Raw genomic sequence first — 21,238 nt, 5'->3', positions numbered from 1 at the left:
TTGCCCTTGAGAAGGTGATGGTGACCTGTTTTCTTGAACCACTGCAGTCCATGTGGTTTAGGTTCATATGTTCACAAATGTGTTCTTTGTTTCTCCAATAGGTACAAGCTTATCTATGAGTTAGGAGCAGAGATAGGCCACTTGACCCTGCTCCGCAATTCAATAAGATCATGGCTGATTTGATTGTAAGCTCAACTTCACATTCCCGCCTATCCCAAATAACTTTTCACCTCCTTGCTTATCAAGAACCTATCGCCCTCTGCCTGAAAAATATTCAAAGTCTCTGCTTTCACCGCCTTTTGAAGAAGACTGTTCCAAGGACTCATAATCCTCTGAGAGAAAAAAATTCTCCTCTCCTCTGTCTTAAATGATCCTCATTTCTAAACAGTGACATCTAGTTCTTAACATTGAGTTCAACAGCTTAGACCATGAACTCTGTCCTCCATTTTGATTTTTTCCCCAAACTTCTCCCCATACAGAGCCAGTTTGTAACTTGTCCTTATGCATATCTAAGGGCTCAGTCACTCTGTCCCTAATAACAGATTCTAGTAACTTCCTCACAATAGAAATTAAACAAATAGGGCTATAATTTCCTCGTTGATTTCTCTTATCCTCCTTAAATAGTGGAGTGACATTGGCAGTTTTCCAAACTATGGAGATAATTCACGTTTTAAAGGAATTTTAGAAAATTATGCCCACAACATCTATAACCTTCTACTTTTATAACAGTGGGTTAGGAATGATCAGGCCCTGCAGATTTATCTATCTTTTGTCACATTATTTTCTCCATCACCATTTCTTAACTTATATTAAACCAAGTAAATTGCTCCACTTGATTAATTCTTTTTCTTTTCCTTATTTTTCTTGTACTTTATCCTCATCCACTACTGTGAAGTCCAATACTAGTATGTATTTTTATCATTTTCATAAAATCATAGAATGATTACAGAACAGAAAGGTCCATTTGGCCCATCGTGTCAGTGCTGGATCTCTGAAGGAGTGCCCTTTTGCCATAGCCCTGCACATTTTCAGATAATGATCCAAATTCCCTTTTGAAACCCTCAATTGACCCTGTTTCCACCACACTCTCAGGTGGCGAATTCCAGATCCTAACAACATTTTCAATTACAAAAGCACTTATGTCTCTCTTTAAGGGGCCCACATTATACTTAGCCACTTCTTCCTTGAAAAATACCTCTATTCTTCATCAGTGTTGTCCTTTTTTTGTAATTTATTCTTTCACGGGATATGAGCATCATTGGCTAGACCAGCATTTGCTGCCCATCCCTAATTGCCCTTGAGAAGGTAGTGGTGAGACACCTACTTGAACCACTGCAGTCCACGTGGCATCGGCATACTCAAGTATTGTTGGGAGGGAAGTTCTAAGATTTTGACCCAGCGACAGTGAAGGAACACTGATGGAGTTCCAAATCACGTTGGTGTGAAGCTTGGAGGGGAATTTGCAAGTGGTGGTGATCCTATGCATCTGCTGCCCTTGTCTTTCTCTGTGATAAAGGTTGCAAGTTTGGATGTTGCTGTTGAAGGAGGCTTGACAAATTGCATGGTGCATACCCTGCCACTGTATGTCGGTGGTGGAAGGAGTGAATATTGAAGGTGGTGGATGGGGTGTGAATCAAGTGGGCTGCTTTATCCTAGATGGTGTCCAGCTTCTTGAGTGTTGTGGGAGCTGCACTCATCCAGGCAAGTGGACAGTATTTCATCCCATTCCAGACTTGTGCCTTGTAGATGGTGGACAGGCTTTGGGGAGTCAGGAGGTGAGTTACTCACTGCAGGATTCCCAGCCTCTGACCTGCTCTTGTAGCCACAGTATTTATATGGCTAGTCCAGTTCAGTTTTTTGGTTAATGGTAAACTCCAGAATGTTGATAGGGATTCAGCAATGGTAATTCCAATCAATCTCAAATGGAGATGGTTAGATCCTCTTTTGTTAGAGGCGGTCATTGCCTGGCACTTGTATGGTATGAATGTTACTCATTATCCTTGAAATCCCTCACACAGTTTTCCTTGTATTGCAGCTCTCATTTGCTTTCTTTATTCCTTTGCACTTCTTTCTAAATCCTACAGTCCATGGAGTCTTTACTGCTTTTTTCTTCTTCTGTCATGGGATGTGAGCATTGATAGCAAGGCCAGCAATTATTGCCCATCCCTACTTGCCCTTGAGAAAGTGGTGGTGAGCTGCCTTCTTGAACCATTGCAGTCCACCACCCCCTGTGCTATTAGGAAGGGGCTTCCAGGATTTTGATTCAGCAACAGTGAAGGAGTGGCGATATATTTCTAAGTCAGATTAGTGTGTGGCTTGGAAGAGAACTTGTAGGTGGCGGTGTTCCCATGCATCTGCTGCTATTGTCCTTCTAGGTGGTACAGATTTTGGGTTTTAAAGGTGCCATCGAAGGAGGCTTGGAGAGTTAATGCAGTGCATCTTATATATGGTACACACTGCTGCCACTGTGCATTGGTGGTGGAGGGAGTGAATGTTTAAGGTGGTGAATGTGATGCCAATTAAGTGGGCTACTTTGTCTTGAATGGTGTCATGCTTCTTGAGTGTTGTTGGGACCACACTCATCTGGACAAATATTTGAATTCTGTCCTCTTTCACAATTTTAGCAATATCTTTTTGCTAGGTAAAGCCAGATGCAAAGCACACATTTAGTATTTCAGCCATGCCCTCTGTTACTGTGCATCATCCCCTTTTTGGTCTCGAATCACCACCACCCCTCCTCTTATTACCCTTTTACTATGTATATGTGTATAGAAGTCTTCTGCATTCCCTTTTACTTAAGCTGACCATCTCTTTTCATAGTCTCACTTTATCTCTCATTTTTTTCACTTCCACTTTGAATTTTCTAAACTTAGCTTTGTTCCCACTTGTATAATCAACCTGATGTGCCATACATACTCTTTTTTTCTGCTTCTATCTCTCAAGATTCAGGGAACTTTGGCTTTGTTTGTCCTTTTTCCAAGAAAACCAAAAAATTAGCATTCAAGTACAGCAAGTAATTAGCAATGTAAATGGCATGTTCTTTATTGCATGGGGACTGGATTACAAGTATAAGGACATCTTACTATAATTCTAAGAACACAGATTTGATATAACCTGACCAAATGTAAAAATTTGACCAAACCTTATACCATGCCCCCTACATACCATTCTATGTAGCTTCTAGCATGCATAATATTGAACAGTAAATGTGATTTTGTGATTGGACAGCACTTGTTGAACAATCCCGAGCATGTTAAGAATTATACTAGCAACCAATTTAAGATTGTCAGTCTGACTCTCAATGTGGCTCACTTATATCTGCTGAAGCTACATATATTCAAATGCAGGAATCTATCCTCTGCAGGGAAAAGGCAAATGTCCAGGCATTGTGCCTTTTTTGAATTAAATAAAAGCATGAGAGACAATAGTTTCCTGGTACATTCTCCATGGCATCGCCTCAATAACTCAGAATTGACTTGCCAACCAACTGATATATTTTTCTCATGCAGCAAAAATTGTTGCTCCCTTTGAAATTTGACATTCTTGAGTCTGTTCTGATGAAAGCTTTGGCAGCATTTCTCCTTTTTCAGCAATACTCAAATTCTGCAGTACCAAAAGACAGTTTGAATGTTTCTCACCTTTTAAAAAATATTCTGCTTTTCTATTGTTCACATTTGCCAACATTATATTCAATATTCCACCTTAATGCCCACAAACCTAACCTGTCTTTTTATTTATATCAGCATTGCTGGAAAGGCCTATATCCCTTTGCAAGCTGTTTGTGTCCTCCTCATAGCTTACTGTCCCACCTAGCTTTGTATCATCAGCAAAATTAGATACATCACTCTCAGTCTCTTTGGCCTAAGTCATAAATGTGGGATGTAAATAGCTAAGGTCCCAGCACTGATCTAAATGGCAGTCCACAAGTTGTAGTCTGCCAATTTGAAAATGCCTTGTTTATATCTGTTCTCTGTCCATCAGCAAATCCTCTATCTATGCCCTTATCTTGTGTAAATGTCTTTTACGTGGCATCTTGTCAGATGTCTTTTGGAATTCCATGTATACTACATCCACTGGTGCCCCTTTATCTACCCTTAAAAAAACGACTAAATTTGTCAAACACAATTTGCCCTTCATCCTAATCATGTTAAGATTTTCAAAGTACCCTGTTAACACCTCCTTATTAATAGATTCCAGCTGTCAAGGCTTACTGGAGTTTCAGATTTCTCTGTCCCACCTTCCTTGAATAGCACAGCTATATTGGCCACCTTCCACATCACTGGGATTGTTGTAGAATCTAAGGAATATTGGACGATTACAACCAATGCATCCACTATCTCTGCTGTCAATTCTTTTAAAACCCTAGGATATAGGCCATTAGGCTCAGGAAATTTGCTTTTAATCTGTTAGTTTCTTGAGTATTGTTCCTCTATTGATCTTAATTACTTTAAGTTCATCCCTCTCATTAACCTCTAGGTTCCTCAATAATTTTGGTATTTTATTGTGTCTTACACTTTGAAAACAGATTCAAAATATTTGTTTAATGTTGTGCCATTTCCTTATCCCTCATTATATCTGCCTCAGCCTCTCATGCGCGAATGATTACTTCTGCCTTGATCTTCTATTTTTGCAGTCTTGCAGAAGCTCTTACAATCTGTTTTTATACTCCTGGCAAGTTTACTGTTATATTCTCTCACCTTAAAACATTCAATCCCTCCACTGTTGCACAGAAGCAACAGTGTGTACTATCTACAAGATGCATTGCAGCAACTCACCAAGGTTCCTTCAACATCACCTTCCAAATCCATGACCTCTACCACCTAGAAGGTCAAGGGCAGCATGGGAACACCACCAGCTGGAAATTCCCCTCCAAGTCAAACACCATCCTGGCTTGGAAATATATCGCATTTCCTTCACTGTCACTGGGTCTCTTTCCCTAACAGCATTGTGGGTGTACCTACATCACATAGACTGCAGAGGTTCAAGAAGGTGGCTCACCACCACCTTTTCAAGGGAAATTATGGATGGGCAATAAATGCTGGCCTAGACAGTGTGCCCATAGCCCATGAATGAATAAATAAAGGCTGAAGAGGCTTGAATCTGGAATTCGGGTCCCTGAACTCAGTCTCCACCATTTATGCTTGGGTGTGGCAAACAGAACAGATCAAATTTTACACATCCATGGCTCACGGAGGAAGCTGCACATGTAAAAGTGTAGCTGCCTTCAGTCTGATCTGATTTTCACAAGAAAATATGATGTGTGCACATTAGTCCTGGTAGGAGAAGGTCTGGCACTGGCATTGCAGGCAGTCCAGAGAAGGTTCACTAGGTTGATCCCGGGTATGGAGGGATTTTCTTATGAAGAAAGGTTGAGTAGATTGGGCCTGTACTCTTTGGAGTTTAGAAGAATGAGAGGCGACCTTATTGAAACATAAAAAAATTCTTAGGTGGCTTGACAGGGTAGATGCTGAGAGGTTGTTCCCCCTTGTGGGAGATTCTAGGACCAGAGGGTATAATCTCAGAGTAAGGGGTCACCCATTTAAGACAGAGATGAGGAGAAATTTCTTCTCTCAGAGCATAGTGAATCTGTGGAATTCTTTACCGCAGAGGGCCGTAGAGGCTGGGTCATTAAGTATATTCAAGGCTGAGAAAGGCAGATATTTAATCATTAAGGGAATCAAGGGTGATGGGGAAAAGACAGGAAAGTGGAGTTGAGAATTATCAGATCAGCCATAATCTCATTGAATGGCGGAGCAGACTCAATGGGCCAAATGGCCTACTTCTGCTTCTACGATTATGGTCTATGGTCTAATTGGAGTTTTTGGTGAGGTAGGATACCCTTTTGGAGAGGTAAGGTACCCTTTTGGATATGGTCTTGTGCCCTTTGGGAGAAGTCGAGTGCCCTTTGAGATTGTTAACAGCGGACATGAATGTGTGTAAAAGTGAATAAACTCATTGGAACTGTCAAGCTCATTGCCATTGTCAATAGAGCTGTCAAAGGGAGCTGTCAATGGAAGCTATCAAAAGGCGCTGTCAAACGGAATTGTCAGCAGAGCTGCCAAATGGAGCAGTCAAGCTGTTAAGACTTTTAAATCTCCTGCCCTTTAAATATTTGAAGAAATAAACTGTCTGTTAAAAAAATTAGTGCTTAATATTTCACTGTCTGTTGACATAAGCCTGAATGCTACCATTACGGGATTAGTGCTAAATGACTGATTTCACAACCTATCATTATCACAGTGGGATACCTGGTCAGTTAAAGGTTTGACTGACAGCTCCAAGTGCCTATAAAGCCTTTGAAGTTGGATCTTAAAGACAAATGTTTGTTCTTTTAAGAATTAAAGGAAGTTAAATGTAGTGATTTTTTAAAATCAAAAAGTGTTTTTTTTAAATAGTGAATTCAGCAATAGAAACTTAAGAACTGTATTTAATCTCAGCATGGTTCCTGAGGTCCACCCATGGTAGACACTGGGTGAGTTAACATGGAGGGTAGGAACATGGGTTGGCATGAGTTGGTGCAGGGGCTACAAAGGGTCACAGGAGGCTGGATAGAGGGGTAGGCATATGTTAGCATGGAGGGTGTGAGCAGCCACAGGGATTGGGTGGAGGAGCCTGAGGTAGCAAGGGTTGGCATGGATGGGGCATGGGAAGTCTGTGGGTTGGGGGGAGAGGTGGAATAGGTGGGTAAGGGGATGTGAGGGGTGATGCCTGGAGGACAGTTTTTGGTTTTATTCTGTTTTTGCACAGTGCCGGAGCACCGAGGTGGGCCTTTTTGCCCAGCCCACCTCCACACCTGACAATCCCTGTGCTGCCTCTGAACTGTTCCAGGGGTAGTAGGCATGACTCCCATTTCCCCTGCTCTGAAGAAGGGTCATACGGACTCAAAACGTTAACTCTGTTTCTCTCTCCACAGATGCTGCTAGACCTGCTGAGTTTTTCCAGCATTTCCTGTTTTTGTTCCCATTTCACCCTGTTCCCCTGGAATGAAAATCAGAGCTTTGAGGGCACTTTTTCCTGGGTGTGGTTCATGGAGTGAGGAATTGTCGCCACTCATGGCTCCAAACCCAGGAGTGAAAATTCAGGCCATAATGTTTGGTGCAGTGACAGCTCTGCTAGTAAACGTGTGTCATTGTCAAGGAGCACAGAAGGACCCATCACCAATAATGTACAGGGCTTTGCACAGAACTTGGAGTTGTCATTTCTGGTGTGGAATTGGAGCGAACTCCATTACCAAACTTGTGGACCAAACCATCATGGAGAGTCTGATAGTTGATGTCTCAGCTTCCATTGCAACACAAGCAGAAACCACAGAACAGGCAAAGACATGGAAAGGAATGGAAAAAAATAAGAATTGAATTTTGTATAAAATGCTGAATGGTTTGATTGATAAAGTTGGTTTGGAATATTTCTTTTATGGTGGCTTTTATTTCAGCTTTGTAGCCAAGAGGTAGTTGCGATGGTCAGTAACAGAGGGAATGCTGGTGAGCAGAGAATTCAGGTAGTATTCAACTCAGCTGGGAAGGAGATTTTTTAGTCATCCCTCCTCCTCCTCAGCTGCTTTTTATATACATGACACTGAGGTTATGCAGGATGCAGCAGACCATGCTAAATTGTGATACACACTCTGCAGCATACTGCAGGGCTTCTCCAGAGTGGCCCAGGCAGCCGAAGCACAGCTTAAGCATTCCAAGGTTTGACATGGCTCTAATTACATGAATGCTGCGCATCTGTGCATGGTTTATGCACCAGAGTGATGAGTCAGGTGGTCAGTGGAAACTCCTCGTTGACTACTATCCCAGTAGCCACGACCTAGTTTCTTGTGATGGCTCAAATTCTGATGGAACAACCTGCTGCCACAGAATAAGGGCTGCTGCCTGGATACTGAGCAAGCTCACTGATGTTCACCTGTAATGGCAACTTGTACAATCAGGAAGTCCGTGCCATTGCATACACTCAGTCCACCTGTTTCTCTCTCTGCATGCAGAGCATTAGCGGCTTCCCTTATCAGTGAATAGCAAACAATAAGATTTTGGAGATGTTGCCTAGTCTAGTGTGGAAGGAGGCTGATGTGAAAAGTTGAAGACTCTGGGTACTTTTACAGTCACTTGCAGCACCACCTGCTCTGAGGCTGAAAGTCTGTCTGCAATAGGTGGCATATATTAGTGAGCACTTCCCGAATTAAACAATGATGGCATAAGCTGTTCCTTGCTGAGGTTGACATAAGATTAAGATTAACTGAAGATCCTGGGTAGATATGGCCCTCTGCTAAGAGCTGTTCTCCCCCTCCCACTCTTTCTCCTTCTACCCTCTCTTTGAGAAGCTTGTAATATTATGTGTGGCATGTCCTAATTTTCTCTGTCAAGATACAGCCAACAGGGATAGAAGCTACAGCAGCAAAGTAAGTGAGAAGGACCTTTGATGAGAGAACCAAGGCATTCACCAAATGCCACACGACTCCCCGTAGACATTGCTAACTTTAAATAGTAGTGCAATCTATCAAACACTTTAAATAGGTCAACAATAGCCAACAGATATCAATCAGCAATTAACCTGGTGAGCCCTTTAAATAATGCTGATGGGGCTCTTCCTGTCATTGAATACATGCTCAGCTATATGAGGCTCTGAATGGGAATAATTGGAGCGTTGAGGTTGAAGAAATACTGCTAGAGTCAAATCAGCATTACACGCTGACTGACACATTTATTTTTATTAATTCATATGATGTGGGTGTCGCTGGCTAGGCCAGCAATTATCGCCCATCACTAATTGCTGTCAAGAAGGTGGTGGTGAGTTGCCTTCCTGAACTGCTACAGGCCATGTGGGGTAGGTACACCCACAGTGCTGTTAGGAAGGGAGTTCCAGGATTTTGACCCGGTGACAGCAAAGGAACGGCGATATATTTCCAAGTCAGGGTGGGGAGTGGCTTGGAGAGGAACTTCCAGGTGGTGGTGTTCACATCTGTCTGCTGTTCTTATCCTTCCAGATTGTAGTGGTCATGGGTTTGGAAGGTACTGTCTAAGGAGCCTTGGTTAGATCCTCCAATGAATCTTGTAGATGGCACACACTGCTGCCACTGTGCGTCAGTAGTGGAGGCAGTGAATATTTGTGAATGTGGTGGCAATTAAGCAGGCTGCTTTAACTGGATGGTGTCAAGCTTCTTGAGTGTTGTGGGAGCTGCACTCATCCAGGGAAGTGGAAAGTATTCCATCACACTGCTGACTTGTGCCTTGTAGATGGTGGACAGGCTTTGGGGAGTCAGAAGGTGAGTTACTTGCTGCAGGATTCCTAGCCTTTGACCTGCTCTTGTAGCCACAGTATTTATATGGCTAGTCCAGTTCAGTTTCTGGTCAATGGTGACCTCAGGATGTTGATAATGGGGGATTCAGTGATGGTAATGCCATTGAATGTCAAGGGGCAATAGTTATTCTTGTTGGAGATGGTCATTACCTGGCACTTGTATTGCACGAATGTTACTTGTCACTTGTCAGCCCAAGCCTGGATATTTGGACATGGACTGCATTTGGACATGGACTGTTTCAGCATCTGAGTTGCGAATGGTGTTCAACATTGTGCAATAATCAGCGAACATCCCTACTTCTGACCTTATGATGGAAGGTCATTGATGGGCTGAAGACACTACCCTGAGGAACTCCTGCAGTGATTTCTAGGAACAGAGATGATTGACCTCCAACAGCCACAGCCATCTTCCTTGTGCTAGGTATGACTCCAACCAGTGGAGCATTTTCCCCATGATTCCCATTGACTCCAGTTTGTTTCAGGCTCCTTGATGCCACACTTGGTCAAATGCTGCCTGGTGTTAAGGGCAGTCATTCTCATCTCATCTTGGGAGTTCAGCTCTTTTGTCCATGTTTGAACCAAGGCTGTAATGAGGTCAGGAGCTGACTGACCCTGGCGGAACCCAAACTGGGCATCAGTGAACAGGTTATTGCTAAGCTAATGATCTGCCTATCCTTCATACTTCCACTGCGCACTTCTACTGCCCTCACTAGGAACCTGCTCAAAATGACATCTGGTGCAGCCTGCAGCATAAGCTTGTGCGTGCACCACCTACACCATTTTAGACTTGACACTGTGCTCACAGTGCTGATAATGCCAGTGTTGTGCAATAAGATTTTGTGGCCAGAAAAAAAAGTGAAACGGAAAATAAGTAGGGCAAAGAGAGTATATGGGAAAAGACTAGCAAATTACATGATAGGAAACACTAACATCTTTTCTCAACATATAAATAGTAAAAACGTGGATAGGAAGGATGGTGCTGCAAAACGAACAAAAAGGAAATCTTAAAAAGGCATAGGGCATGGCTACAATGCTAAATATGTAATTTACTAATGTCTTCACTAAAGGAAAGGATGCTGCCGCAGTAAAGGAAAAGGGCATAGAGAAATTGGATCAGATAAAAACTAGTTAGGCCTTAGATGGAGTATTGTGATTTATTCAGGTGCCGCACTATAGGAAGGATGTCAAGGCCTTGCAGAGGCTGAGAGGTTCACTCAAATGGTACCAGGAGTGAGATTTCAGTTAGATGGAGAGACTAGGGGACTAGAGAAGCTGGGATTGTCCCCCTGAGAGCAGAGATGGTTAAGGGGAGATTTAACAGTTTTTATTCAGGTTTTTCTGAAAGAAATTGTTCATAATATGAGAAAAATTGCTGATGCAAAATTAATTGACCAGGAAGAAGTAATCTCAGGATAATTATGGCTGTGATAATTCATTGATCATCCATCCAGAAAGATTCTAAATTCCACAATGCAGCATCAAATTGTTCCTTTTGTGTTTCCAGGAGTTTTGCCTTTACTGCTCTACCAGAGGTCCATTCCTAAGTGTTGATTATTCCCTGTGCAAAAGACTAGATGGTATCAGTTTTAAATCTAACTTTTCCAAGGTTGAAACAATGCCTCTTTATCCTAATCTCACAATTTAATTCAAAATAATATACCAGATTTACTTTTTCAATACCTTTATCTACCATCTATATATACATCATATAAAGATTTCCTCTCAGGAACATCCTTGCTGGGCTAAAAAGTCCAAAGAGTGGTCTTTGTTGACATTGCCTATTTATGAAACTAGCACCTGTGTGATGAAGTACTTGTAAATTGTAGATTTCACCATTTGTTTAAAACAGAAACTGAAAAATTAATCAAGTTGACCAGCCTCAGTTTCTACTGTTTTTAAATGTCATCAATAAATCAATCAATGCTAATCAAAACATACCTCTGAAAATAGTCCTCGCATGTTTGATAGACCCTGTCATGAAAGACACCCATTGTTGCCACAAGTTGGGTTTTGACCTCGTCTGAGCAAGCAATGTAAAAGCCAGAAAGGAAATAGTTAGAGACAGCAACCAATGCCTCTCTTGGCCAACGGCTGAACCAATCCATAGTGCAACCAGAGATCAGACCAGGGAACTTTAGTGCACGTGATCGAAACTTTTCACCAACCTAACATCAAAACAAAAGGAACAGCTGGCTTAGAAATATGCATTAAAAATTCATGTTTTTAAATAAACTAGCCACTCTACAATGATACAAAAGGAAAAAAGAATACTGTGGAAGCTAGATATCTGAAATATAAACAAAAGATAGTGGAAATATTCAGCAGGTTGGGCAGCACCTGTGGATGAGTAAAACAGGAAGCAGGTCGAATTAAAGCCCTAAAAACATGTGAGCAAGGGTCAAACCAGGTAGTAACTTTGAAAAATCTCAAAATTTGATCCCAACCCAGATCCTACTCATCCACTTCTGCATTTAATGGAAGCCAGACAGAAGGTGGCCAGCCAGCCCTCTCCGAGGAATCAGGCTGGCAATTTAAATACTTTAATAAGGCTTTATAGGTTTAACATAAAAATGGGGCAAATGCAATCTGGCTAATTACAATCCATCAGTCATCAGAAAAGCAATGGAAAGTGTAGCTGATAGTGTTATTAAGCAGCACTTACTCAGAAATAACCTGCTCACCGATGCTCAGTTTGGGTTCCACCAGGGATATTTAGCTCCAGTACACATTACAGCCTTAGTCCAAACATGGAAAAATGAGCTGAGTTCCAGAGCTGAGTTGAAAGTAACTGCCCTTGACTTCAAGGAACCCTTGCAAAATTGAAGTCAATGGAAATCAGGACAAAAACTCTTCACTGGTTGGAGTCATAGCTAACACAAAACAAGATGGTTGTGGTTGCTGGAGGCCAATCATCACAGCCCAAGACATTGCTGTAGTGCCCCAGGCCCAATCATCTCCAAATATTTCATCATTGACCTTACCTCCATCATGTCAGAAGTTGGGATGTTTGCTGATGATTGCACAGTGTTCAATTCTACTCACAACTCCTCAGATAATGAGCATTCCTGGCCCAATGCAGCAAGGCCTGGACAATCTTCAGGCTGTGTGGCAAATACCATTCCCAGCTGCTGTCATCCTGAGAAAGGATAGCAGGCTCCTGCTCCATGGAACCACTGCGACTCCTTAGAGGTATCGCCTTCAACAATCCTAATAATCTGTAGGAGGGTAGGTTGCTGGACCACTATGACACTCTGCAAGACCACTTGAACACTGCTATCCACAGCCATGACAACTGCTGTCTGAGCTTGCATAGCAGAAAGCTGAATTTGCATAACATTAATCTGAACTCCCACTGCAACACTCAGACTTTTATGGAACTTTTTATTTCCCACATTTCTGCTTTCAGCCCTTTCCCCTTGGTTCCTCTTGACCTGAATTTAAAAAAAAAGCATTCTGAAGGAACTGGTCCCTTCACAATATGCTGGTCCACTCCTCAACCACCCCTACCCATCAGACACCCCCTTACCACAGCAGCTTCAAATGCAAGTGCAGGAGGTGTAACACCTGCCCTTTTACCTCCTCCTTTCCAAGGCCCAAAACATTTCTTCCAGATAAAACTGTGATTTAGATGTATTTCTTTCAATTTTGTGCACTGTATTTGTTGCTCCTGATGCAGTATCCTCGACACTAGGGAGACCAAACACAGTTTAGGTGGCCACTTGGTGGAACATCTCTGGAATAATCCGCATGCATGTCACTTTAAAACTCCATCCCATTCCCACACCCAGGCTAGAATGTCACGCTCCCCCCCGGGGGTTCTGAGATGGTGGGGGGCGTGAAATTGCATGGACAGGATTTACTCTAGGTTCCCGCCTGCCCCAACTGCACCGCGGTTTTACGCTGGGGCAGGAAGGGCCTTGGATGGGAAACCCGACCTTGGCCCAATCGAGGCCCTTAAATGACCAATTAATGGTCACTTAAGGGTCATTTCCCACTCAGCCTCAATTTTTAAACCGGAAATGAAGAAAAGTTGATCTCGGGCAGGAAGAGGACAGGGTGGGGTTGGGTGGGGGTGGGGGGGTGGGGGGCAGGGGTGGTGAGGGGCTGCCTTGACTCGAACGCAAGCTCTGTCGAAGGGTCATGAGGACTCGAAACGTCAACTCTTTTCTTCTCCGCCGATGCTGCCAGACCTGCTGAGTTTTTCCAGGTAATTCTGTTTTTGTTTTCGTTAAGAGAACTGCCTGGAGTGGCAGTTATCTGTCAATTACCTGAAAGCAGTTGGTTCAAGTGGTGTGAATCACTGTAGCAGGAAGGTAAATTAGCTAGTGACTCATCAGAGGGTTGAAAAAGAGACAGGCTTTCCAAACTGCATGATCAGTAAGGGGCGTGTGAGGAGACAGTTAACTATGCTGGAGAGAGGAGCGAATTAGATTTATGTGGGAATTCGGTGCATGGGGGAAAAAGGTGTGGCATACATAGGAATTATCCTAAGTTAATTAAGTGAGTAATGAAATTAAGTGAACTAAATAACAGGTAACCATGGCAGTACAGGTGCTATGTTACAGCTGTGAAATGTAGGGACTTTTGGACACCAAGGCAATCCAGGACAAACACGTCTGCAGAAAGTGTAAGCAGCGTGAGGAATTCTGGATCAGGATTATTGATCTGGAAGCCGAACTGCAGACAGGGGGAGAAATACCTGGACACTGTTCCAGAAGACCGTCACGCTTCTCAGAATAGGACCATCTGTTTTGGTCAGCAGTGAGGGACAGGAGGATGTGACTGTCAGTGAGGTAGTTAATGGGACTGAGCAGACAGTAGTGGAGAAGCCTCAGACTTTGCAATTGCCATACAGGTTTGATGTGCTCACAACCTGTGTGGATGAAAGTGAGGTCTGCAAGGTGGATGAGCAGGCCAGCCATTGGCACCATGGTACAGGAAGCTGTTTAAGCGGGGAGAGCAAACAGGAATGTGGTGGTAGTTGGCGACAGTATAGTGAAGGGGATTGATACTGTTCTCTGCAGCAAAGACAAAGTCCAGAAAGCTGTGTTGCCTGCCCGGTGCCAGGGTTCACGATATCTGCATCTGTGGAGAGAGAAAAAAAAGTTAATGTTTCGAGTCATACAGACTCAAAATATTAACTGTCCTTTTTTCTCTCCACAGAGGCTGTTAGACCTGCTGAGTTTTTCCAGCACTTTCTGTTTTTATTTTAGATTTCCAGCATCTTCAGTATTTTGCTTTTATTCACGATATCTGCTCAAGGCTGGAGAGGAACTTGAAGTGGGAGGGAGAGGATCCAGTCGTCATGGTCCATGTAGGTACCATCAACATAGGCGGGACAAAGAAGGAGGCTCTGCATAGTCAGTATGAGGAGCTAGGTACCAATTTAAGAAGTGGAACCTTAAAGATAATAATCTCTGGATTATTACCTGAGCCACAGGGCAAATAAGATTAGAGAGATGAATACATGGCTCAAAGACTGGTGTGGGAGAAGTGGGTTCCAGTTTGTGGGATACTGGCACCAGTACTGGGGAATGTGGGGGCTGTACCGTTGGGACTGTTTACACCTGAACCATGCTGGGGTGAGTGTTCTTGCCAATCGCATAACTAGGGAAGTAGAGCGGGCTTTAAACTAAACAAGGTTGAGGGGTGAGGGATCAGGGTTGGGTAGATGTGGCAAATCAAGGGGTAGAATCAAGGCAGGACACCATTACAGTAATGTGGCAAGTGAGGGTCATAGAATAGCAGGAAAGGACAGAGTGATTAAATCTAAGAATATACCAATAATCAAGACTAGATATTACAAAGATAAAGAAAGACAAAACTAAAGGCTCTATATCTGAATGCGTGTAGCATTTGTAACAAAGTAAATGAATTGATAGCACACACTGAATTAAATAAATACGATCTGATAGCCATTACGGAGACATGGCTGCAGGATGACAAGTGTTGGGTCCGGAATATTGAGGGGCATACGACATTCAAGAAGAATAAGAAGCTAGGTAAAGGCTGAGGGCTGAGGGTTAATCAAGGATGGGGTTGGTGCAATAGTTAGAGATGACCTTGGTTCAGGAGATCAGGATGTAGAATTAGTTTGGATAGAGATAAAGAATAGTCAGGGAAAGTGAGAGTGGTCTTCAGACACTTAAAAGTAGTTAGGACAAAGTATACAAGAAGAAATATTGGTTGCTTGTGATAAAGGGAGAGCAATAACAATGGGTGATTTTAATCTACATATAAACTAGAAAAATCAGACTGGCAATAGTAACCTGGATGAGGAGTTCATAGAATGCTTTCAAGATAGTTTCTGAGAGAAGCAAGTTCCAGAACCAACCAGAGAGCAGGTTATACTAGACGTGGTATTGTGTAATGTGATAGGATTAATTAATGACCTCAGAGTAAAGACACCCCTAGGTAGCAGCAACCACAATATGATTAAATTTTACATCCAGTTTGAAAGGGAGAAGAGTGGGTCTAAGACTAGTATTTTAAACTTAAATGAGGGCAACAATGTGGGCATGAAAGCTGAGCTAACTGAAGTGAACTGCTAGGGGACAGATCAATAGAGAAGCAGTGGCAGACGTTTAAGGGGATATTTCAGAATTCTCAGAATAAGTGTATTCGCAATAAAAAGAAAAATTCTAAAGGGAGGCCCCACTATCTGAGGTTACCTAGGAAAAAGCATATAACTGCACAAAGATGAGTGGTAGGTCAAATGATTGGTCAGAATATAAAGAATGGCAGAGAATGACTAAAAGGTTAATCAGGAGTAAGAAATTAGAATGAGTGGAAGCGAGCTAGAAATGTAAAAATGGATAGCAAGAGTTTCTACAGGCATTTAAAAACGTAAAAAGAAATTTAACAGAGTGTTGGTCCTCTAGAGAATGTGAATGGGGAGTTAATAGTAGATAATAAGGAAATGGTGGGTGCAATGGTGGAAACAAATACACTGCTTCTGTCTTCAATATAGAGGATACAAAAATTTTTCCAGCAATAGCTATAAATCAGAAGGTGGACGGGAGAGACTAACTTGGTGAAACTACAATCTCTAGGGAAGCATTATTGAGCAAACTAATAGAGCTGTGGGCTGACAAGTCTCTGGGTCCTGATGGACTTCATCCTAGGGTCTTAAAAGAGGTAGCTAATGAGGTGGTAGATGTGTTGGTATTAATTTTTCAAAACTTACTATATACTGGAAAGGTTTGATCAGACTGGAAAGTAGCAAATATAACCCCTCTATTCAAGAAGGCAGGAAGGCAGAAAACAGGAAGCTATAGGCCAGTTAGCTTGACATCTGTTATGAGGAAGGTGTTAGAATTGATTATTAAGGAGGTGATAGCTGGGCACTTAGAGGAACTCAAGGTAATCGGGAAGAGTCAGCATGGTTTTGTGAAAGAGAATTTGTGTTTAATCAATTTATTGGAGTTCTTTGAAGGAATAACATGCACTGTGGATAAAGGGGAGCCTGTATATGTGCTGTACTTGGATTTTCAGAAGGCATTTGATAAGGTGCCACTTCAAAGGTTATTGCAGAAAATAAAAGCTCATGGTGTAGGGAGTAACATATTAGCATGGATAGGAGATTGGCTGGCTGGCAGAAAACAGAGAGTATGCATAAATGGATCTTTGTCTGATTGGAAGGATGTGATGAGTGGAGTCTTTAAGGAGTCTGTGCTGGTGCCTCAGCTTTTTATGATTTATATCAATGACTTAGATGAGGGGAGTGAAAGCATGATAGTCAACTTTGCAAGTGACACAAAGATAGTTAGGAAAGTATGTTGTGAAGAGGACATGAGGAGGTTGCAGATGGACATAGATAGGTTGAGTGGATGGGCAAAAATATGGCAGATGGAGTATACTGTGGAAAAATGTGAAATTGTTCACTTTGGCAGATTATTACTTAAATTGAGAACGGCTGCAGAATTCCAAACAGCAGAGGGATCTAGGTGCTCTAGTGCATGAGTCACAAAAAATTGTGACAAGTAATTAAGAAGGCAATTGGAATGCTATCCTTTATTATGAGAGGAATTGGACATAAAAGTAAGAATGTTATGCTTCAGTTATACAGGGTATTGTTGAGACCACATCTCGAATATTGTGTGCGTTATTTAAGGAAGGATGTAAATGTAGTGGAGGCGGTTGAGGGGCGTTACTGGATTGATACCAGGAATGAGTGGGTTGTCTTATGAGGGAAGGTTAGACAGACTGGGCTTGTTTCCACTGGAGTTTAGAAGATTGAGGGGTGATTTGATTGAAGTATATAAGATCTTGAACGATATTGACAAGGTGGATATGGAAAGGATGTTTACTCTTGTGGGTGAGTCCAGGACTAGGGGGAACTGTTTTAAAACTAGCAGTTGCCCTTTTAGGACAGAGATGAGGGGAAACTTTTCTATCAGAGGATTGTGTGACTTGGAACTCTGCCTCAGAAGGCAGTGGAGGCAGGGTCATTGAATATTTTTAAGGCAAAGGTAGATAGGTTCTTGTTTGGCAAGGGAACCCGAAGTTATTGGGGGTAGATGGGAACGTGGAATTCGAAACACAAACAGATCAGCCATGACCTTAATGAATGGCGGAGCAGGCTTGAGGAGCCAAATGGCCTACGTTTGCTTCTATTTCGCACATGTGTGCGTTTGTATGTATTTTCTTCTGCTTTTGTTTTTAAATGATAGCTGTTGGTGATGATTCTGCTTTTTTCACTTACACATCCTCCAGACCCATATTTTGTTCCTTGTCCCATTACCACCTTGTTTTGCCTTGCACCATTGCCCCTTTTGTTATTTTCTCTGTTGCTTTCCAGTCTTTGGCAGACCTCCACTTTTTTTCTCCCTCCACCTCATACCTTTCCCTGCTTCTACACTTGATTAAAACCTATTACATCTGGTTTGTACAAATTCAACATAACTTCCTTGTCTTTATATTTAACAACTCAAGATAAAAAAATCCAGAGTGCCATTTGCATTTTCAATTACATTTCCCACCCGTAGGACAATCTGTAAATTGTATATCTTCTCTACAAGATCTAGTTCATGTTCTCCTGAAATCCCCATGCATTATTTCTTACAATTTGTCATGGTCCATAATTTGGTATCAATTGTAGATTTCAATATCAATCTTCTCATGCTTCTAGCAAAATTATTTATGTAAATGGATAACAAAGGAGGTCCAGGAAGAGATCCCTGAGGAATGGAAGTATCCATATTCCATCAATCCAAAAGGGCTACCTGCCCCTCTGTTGCCAGGACATCTCTCCATGCAACTACATTTCCTTTCATACCCCATGCCTTATCTTCTCTGTGTTTCTTATGTTGCAACTTATGAGCTTGCACACCTAAAAGAGAATGTATGTATTCTATCTGAACACTAAAGAGTAAAATATCTGCCAGGGTTTCTGCTATCTTCTGCCAAAAGAAAGATAGGACATTGGAATTTTGTTTTTAATATTCATTCATCAGATGTGGGCATCTCTGGCCAGGCCAGCATTTATTGTCCATCTCTAATTGCTCTTTTCTTCTTGAACTGCTGCAGTCCATGTGTTTTGGGGACACCCACAGTGCTGTTAGGAAGGAAGTTCCAGGATTTGGCGCAGCAACCCTGAAGGAATGGCGAAATAGTTTCAAGTCAGGATGTTGTATGACATGGAGGGGAACTTGCAGATGATGGTGTTCTCATGCATCTGCTGCCCTTGTCCTTCTAGGTGGTAGAGGTCATGGGTTAGGAAGGTGCTGTCTAAGGAACCTTGGTGAATTGCTGCAACGCATCTTGTAGATGGTTCACACTGCTTCCAATAACCACGCTTCTTCTTAGAAAATGGAATTCAATTAATCTTTGACTGTTGGATTTGATTGGTCCCTGTTAGCCTTGAGACCAGTAAAACCACATGATTATCAGGGACCAATCACAAAGCAAAAAGAATAGAACTTCTTATTGGATGGAAAACCAAATGAAAACCAAAACTGAGTTAACATTTGTGGTTATGAACTTATAGTACTGGTGAGGAACTGACCGGGGAGAAGCAGAGGACAACATGCAGATTTATCCTGGCTCTATTAATAAAATACTCGTATAGATTGTCAAAAGTGGGAGGGATACGAGGGGCTTCTTTCTTCATTGATGCAATCAGGGATTGAGTAATCTCATCAAGTTCATCCCGAGCAAATAAGTTTGACACCTATCAAAGGGAAGAAGGACAACAATGTAAATTTACAATACTTTATACATGTTAATGGCTTCAATTTTGATCTGTTCAGATGGCTTATTGCAATAGGTAATCATTTATTGTTCCAGTACGTTGTTTCGACATAAAAACAGGAAGTGCTGGAAAAACTCAGTAGGTCTGGTGGCATATGTGGAGAGAGAAACAGAGCTAACGTTTCAAGTCCAACATGACTCTTCTTCAGAGAACAGAGGTAGAAATGTGATGGGTTTTGTACTGTTGAAAAAAGGGGCAGGGGTAGTTGAAGAAAAAGCGAAAGTCAGGGACAGGTTAGAGAGTGAGAGAGATAAAATGACAAAGATGTCATGGATCAGAGGCAAAGGGAGTAGTAATGATAGCATTAAAGACATAAAGCATAAAACCCATTACATTTCTACCTCTCTTCAGTTCTGAAGAAGAATCATATTGGACTGGAAATGTTAACTCTGTTTCTCTTGCAACAAGTGCTGCCAGACCTGCTGAGCTTTTCCAGCATTTTCAGTTTTTCTATTTCAGATCTCCAGCATTTGCAGTAGTTTGCTTTTATTTTAGTTATTTTGACATGTTTACTTAAGCATTGTAATGCTTGAAACAGCAAATAATGTGAAATCAAGTGTGGTGAATGGACATCTGAACTGCCAGAAGCCAGATCCACGAGGTTTCTGCACCATTTAAGATGGGGGAGGCGATGGTGTAGTAGTATTGTCATGGGAGTAGTAACCCAGAGATCTAGGGTAATGCTCTGGGGCCCTGCATTTGAATCCTGCCATGGCAGATAGTGGAATTTGAACTCAATAAAAATCTGGAATTAAAAGTTTAAGATAGTGGAATTTGAATTCAATAAAAATCTGGAATTAAAAGTTTAAGATAGTGGAATTTGAATTCAATAAAAATCTGGAATTAAAAGTCTAATGATGACAATGACCATGAAATGACTGTTGTAAAAACCTATCTGGTTCACTAAATCTGTTGTCCTTACCTGGTCTGGCCTCCACAGCAATGTGGTTGACTCTTAAATATTCTCTGAAATGGCTTAGCAAGCTACTCAGTTATGACAAATTGCTGCAAAGTCATAAAAAACTAAATCAAACTGGACCTAGGCACTGGAAACGACAACTGCAATCACAGCCCTGTTGACCCTGCAAAGTCCTCCTTACTAACATCTGAGGGCTAGTGCCAAAATTGGGAGAGCTTTCTTAGACTAATCAAACAACAGCCTAACATAGTCATCCCCACAGAATCATACCTTACAGACAATGCCCCAGACACCCCTGGATTCCTGACCCACCACCGGCAGGACAGACCCAGCAGAGATGGGGGCAGAGTGGTATACAGTAGGGAGGGAGTTGCCCTGGGAATCCTCAACATTGTCTCTGAATGAAGTCTAAAGGAATCAGGTCAAATATGAGCCAGGAAACCTCCTGTGGATTACCCGCCTTCCTTCAGCTGACAAATCTGTGCTCCTCCATGTTGAACACCACTTGGTGGCAAGGGCTGGGTGTGGGGGACTTTAGTGTCCATCACCAAGAGTAGCTCGGTAGCAATATTACTGGTCAAGTACAAAAGAACATAGCTGCTAGACTGGATCTACTGTAAGGGAACCTGCCTGCTGCAGATGCATCTGTCCATGACAGTATTGGTAGGAGTGACCACCGGACAGCCATTGTGGAGTCGAAGTCTGCCTTCATATTCAGGATACTGTCCATCATGTTCTGTGGCACTACCACTGTGCTATAATAGATTTTG

At 42.2% G+C, this 21,238-nt stretch overlaps 1 protein-coding gene across 1 annotated transcript in view; it reads right to left on the bottom strand.

Annotated features, from left to right (window-relative positions):
- LOC121278118 (dynein heavy chain 8, axonemal-like) overlaps window positions 1-21,238 on the bottom strand; it is a 2,067,071-nt gene that overhangs the window by 324,935 nt on the left and 1,720,898 nt on the right. Inside the window, 2 exon segments of the mRNA XM_041188205.1 lie at window positions 11,236-11,462; window positions 19,304-19,468. Of these exon segments, the coding sequence (XP_041044139.1) occupies window positions 11,236-11,462; window positions 19,304-19,468 (392 nt within the window).

Source organism: Carcharodon carcharias, chromosome 5 (assembly GCF_017639515.1).
Source record: "Carcharodon carcharias isolate sCarCar2 chromosome 5, sCarCar2.pri, whole genome shotgun sequence".
Taxonomy (NCBI): Eukaryota; Metazoa; Chordata; class Chondrichthyes; order Lamniformes; family Lamnidae; genus Carcharodon; species Carcharodon carcharias.
The sequence above is the reverse complement of the archived record's forward strand: the minus strand, read 5'-3'. Positions and strand labels throughout refer to the sequence as shown.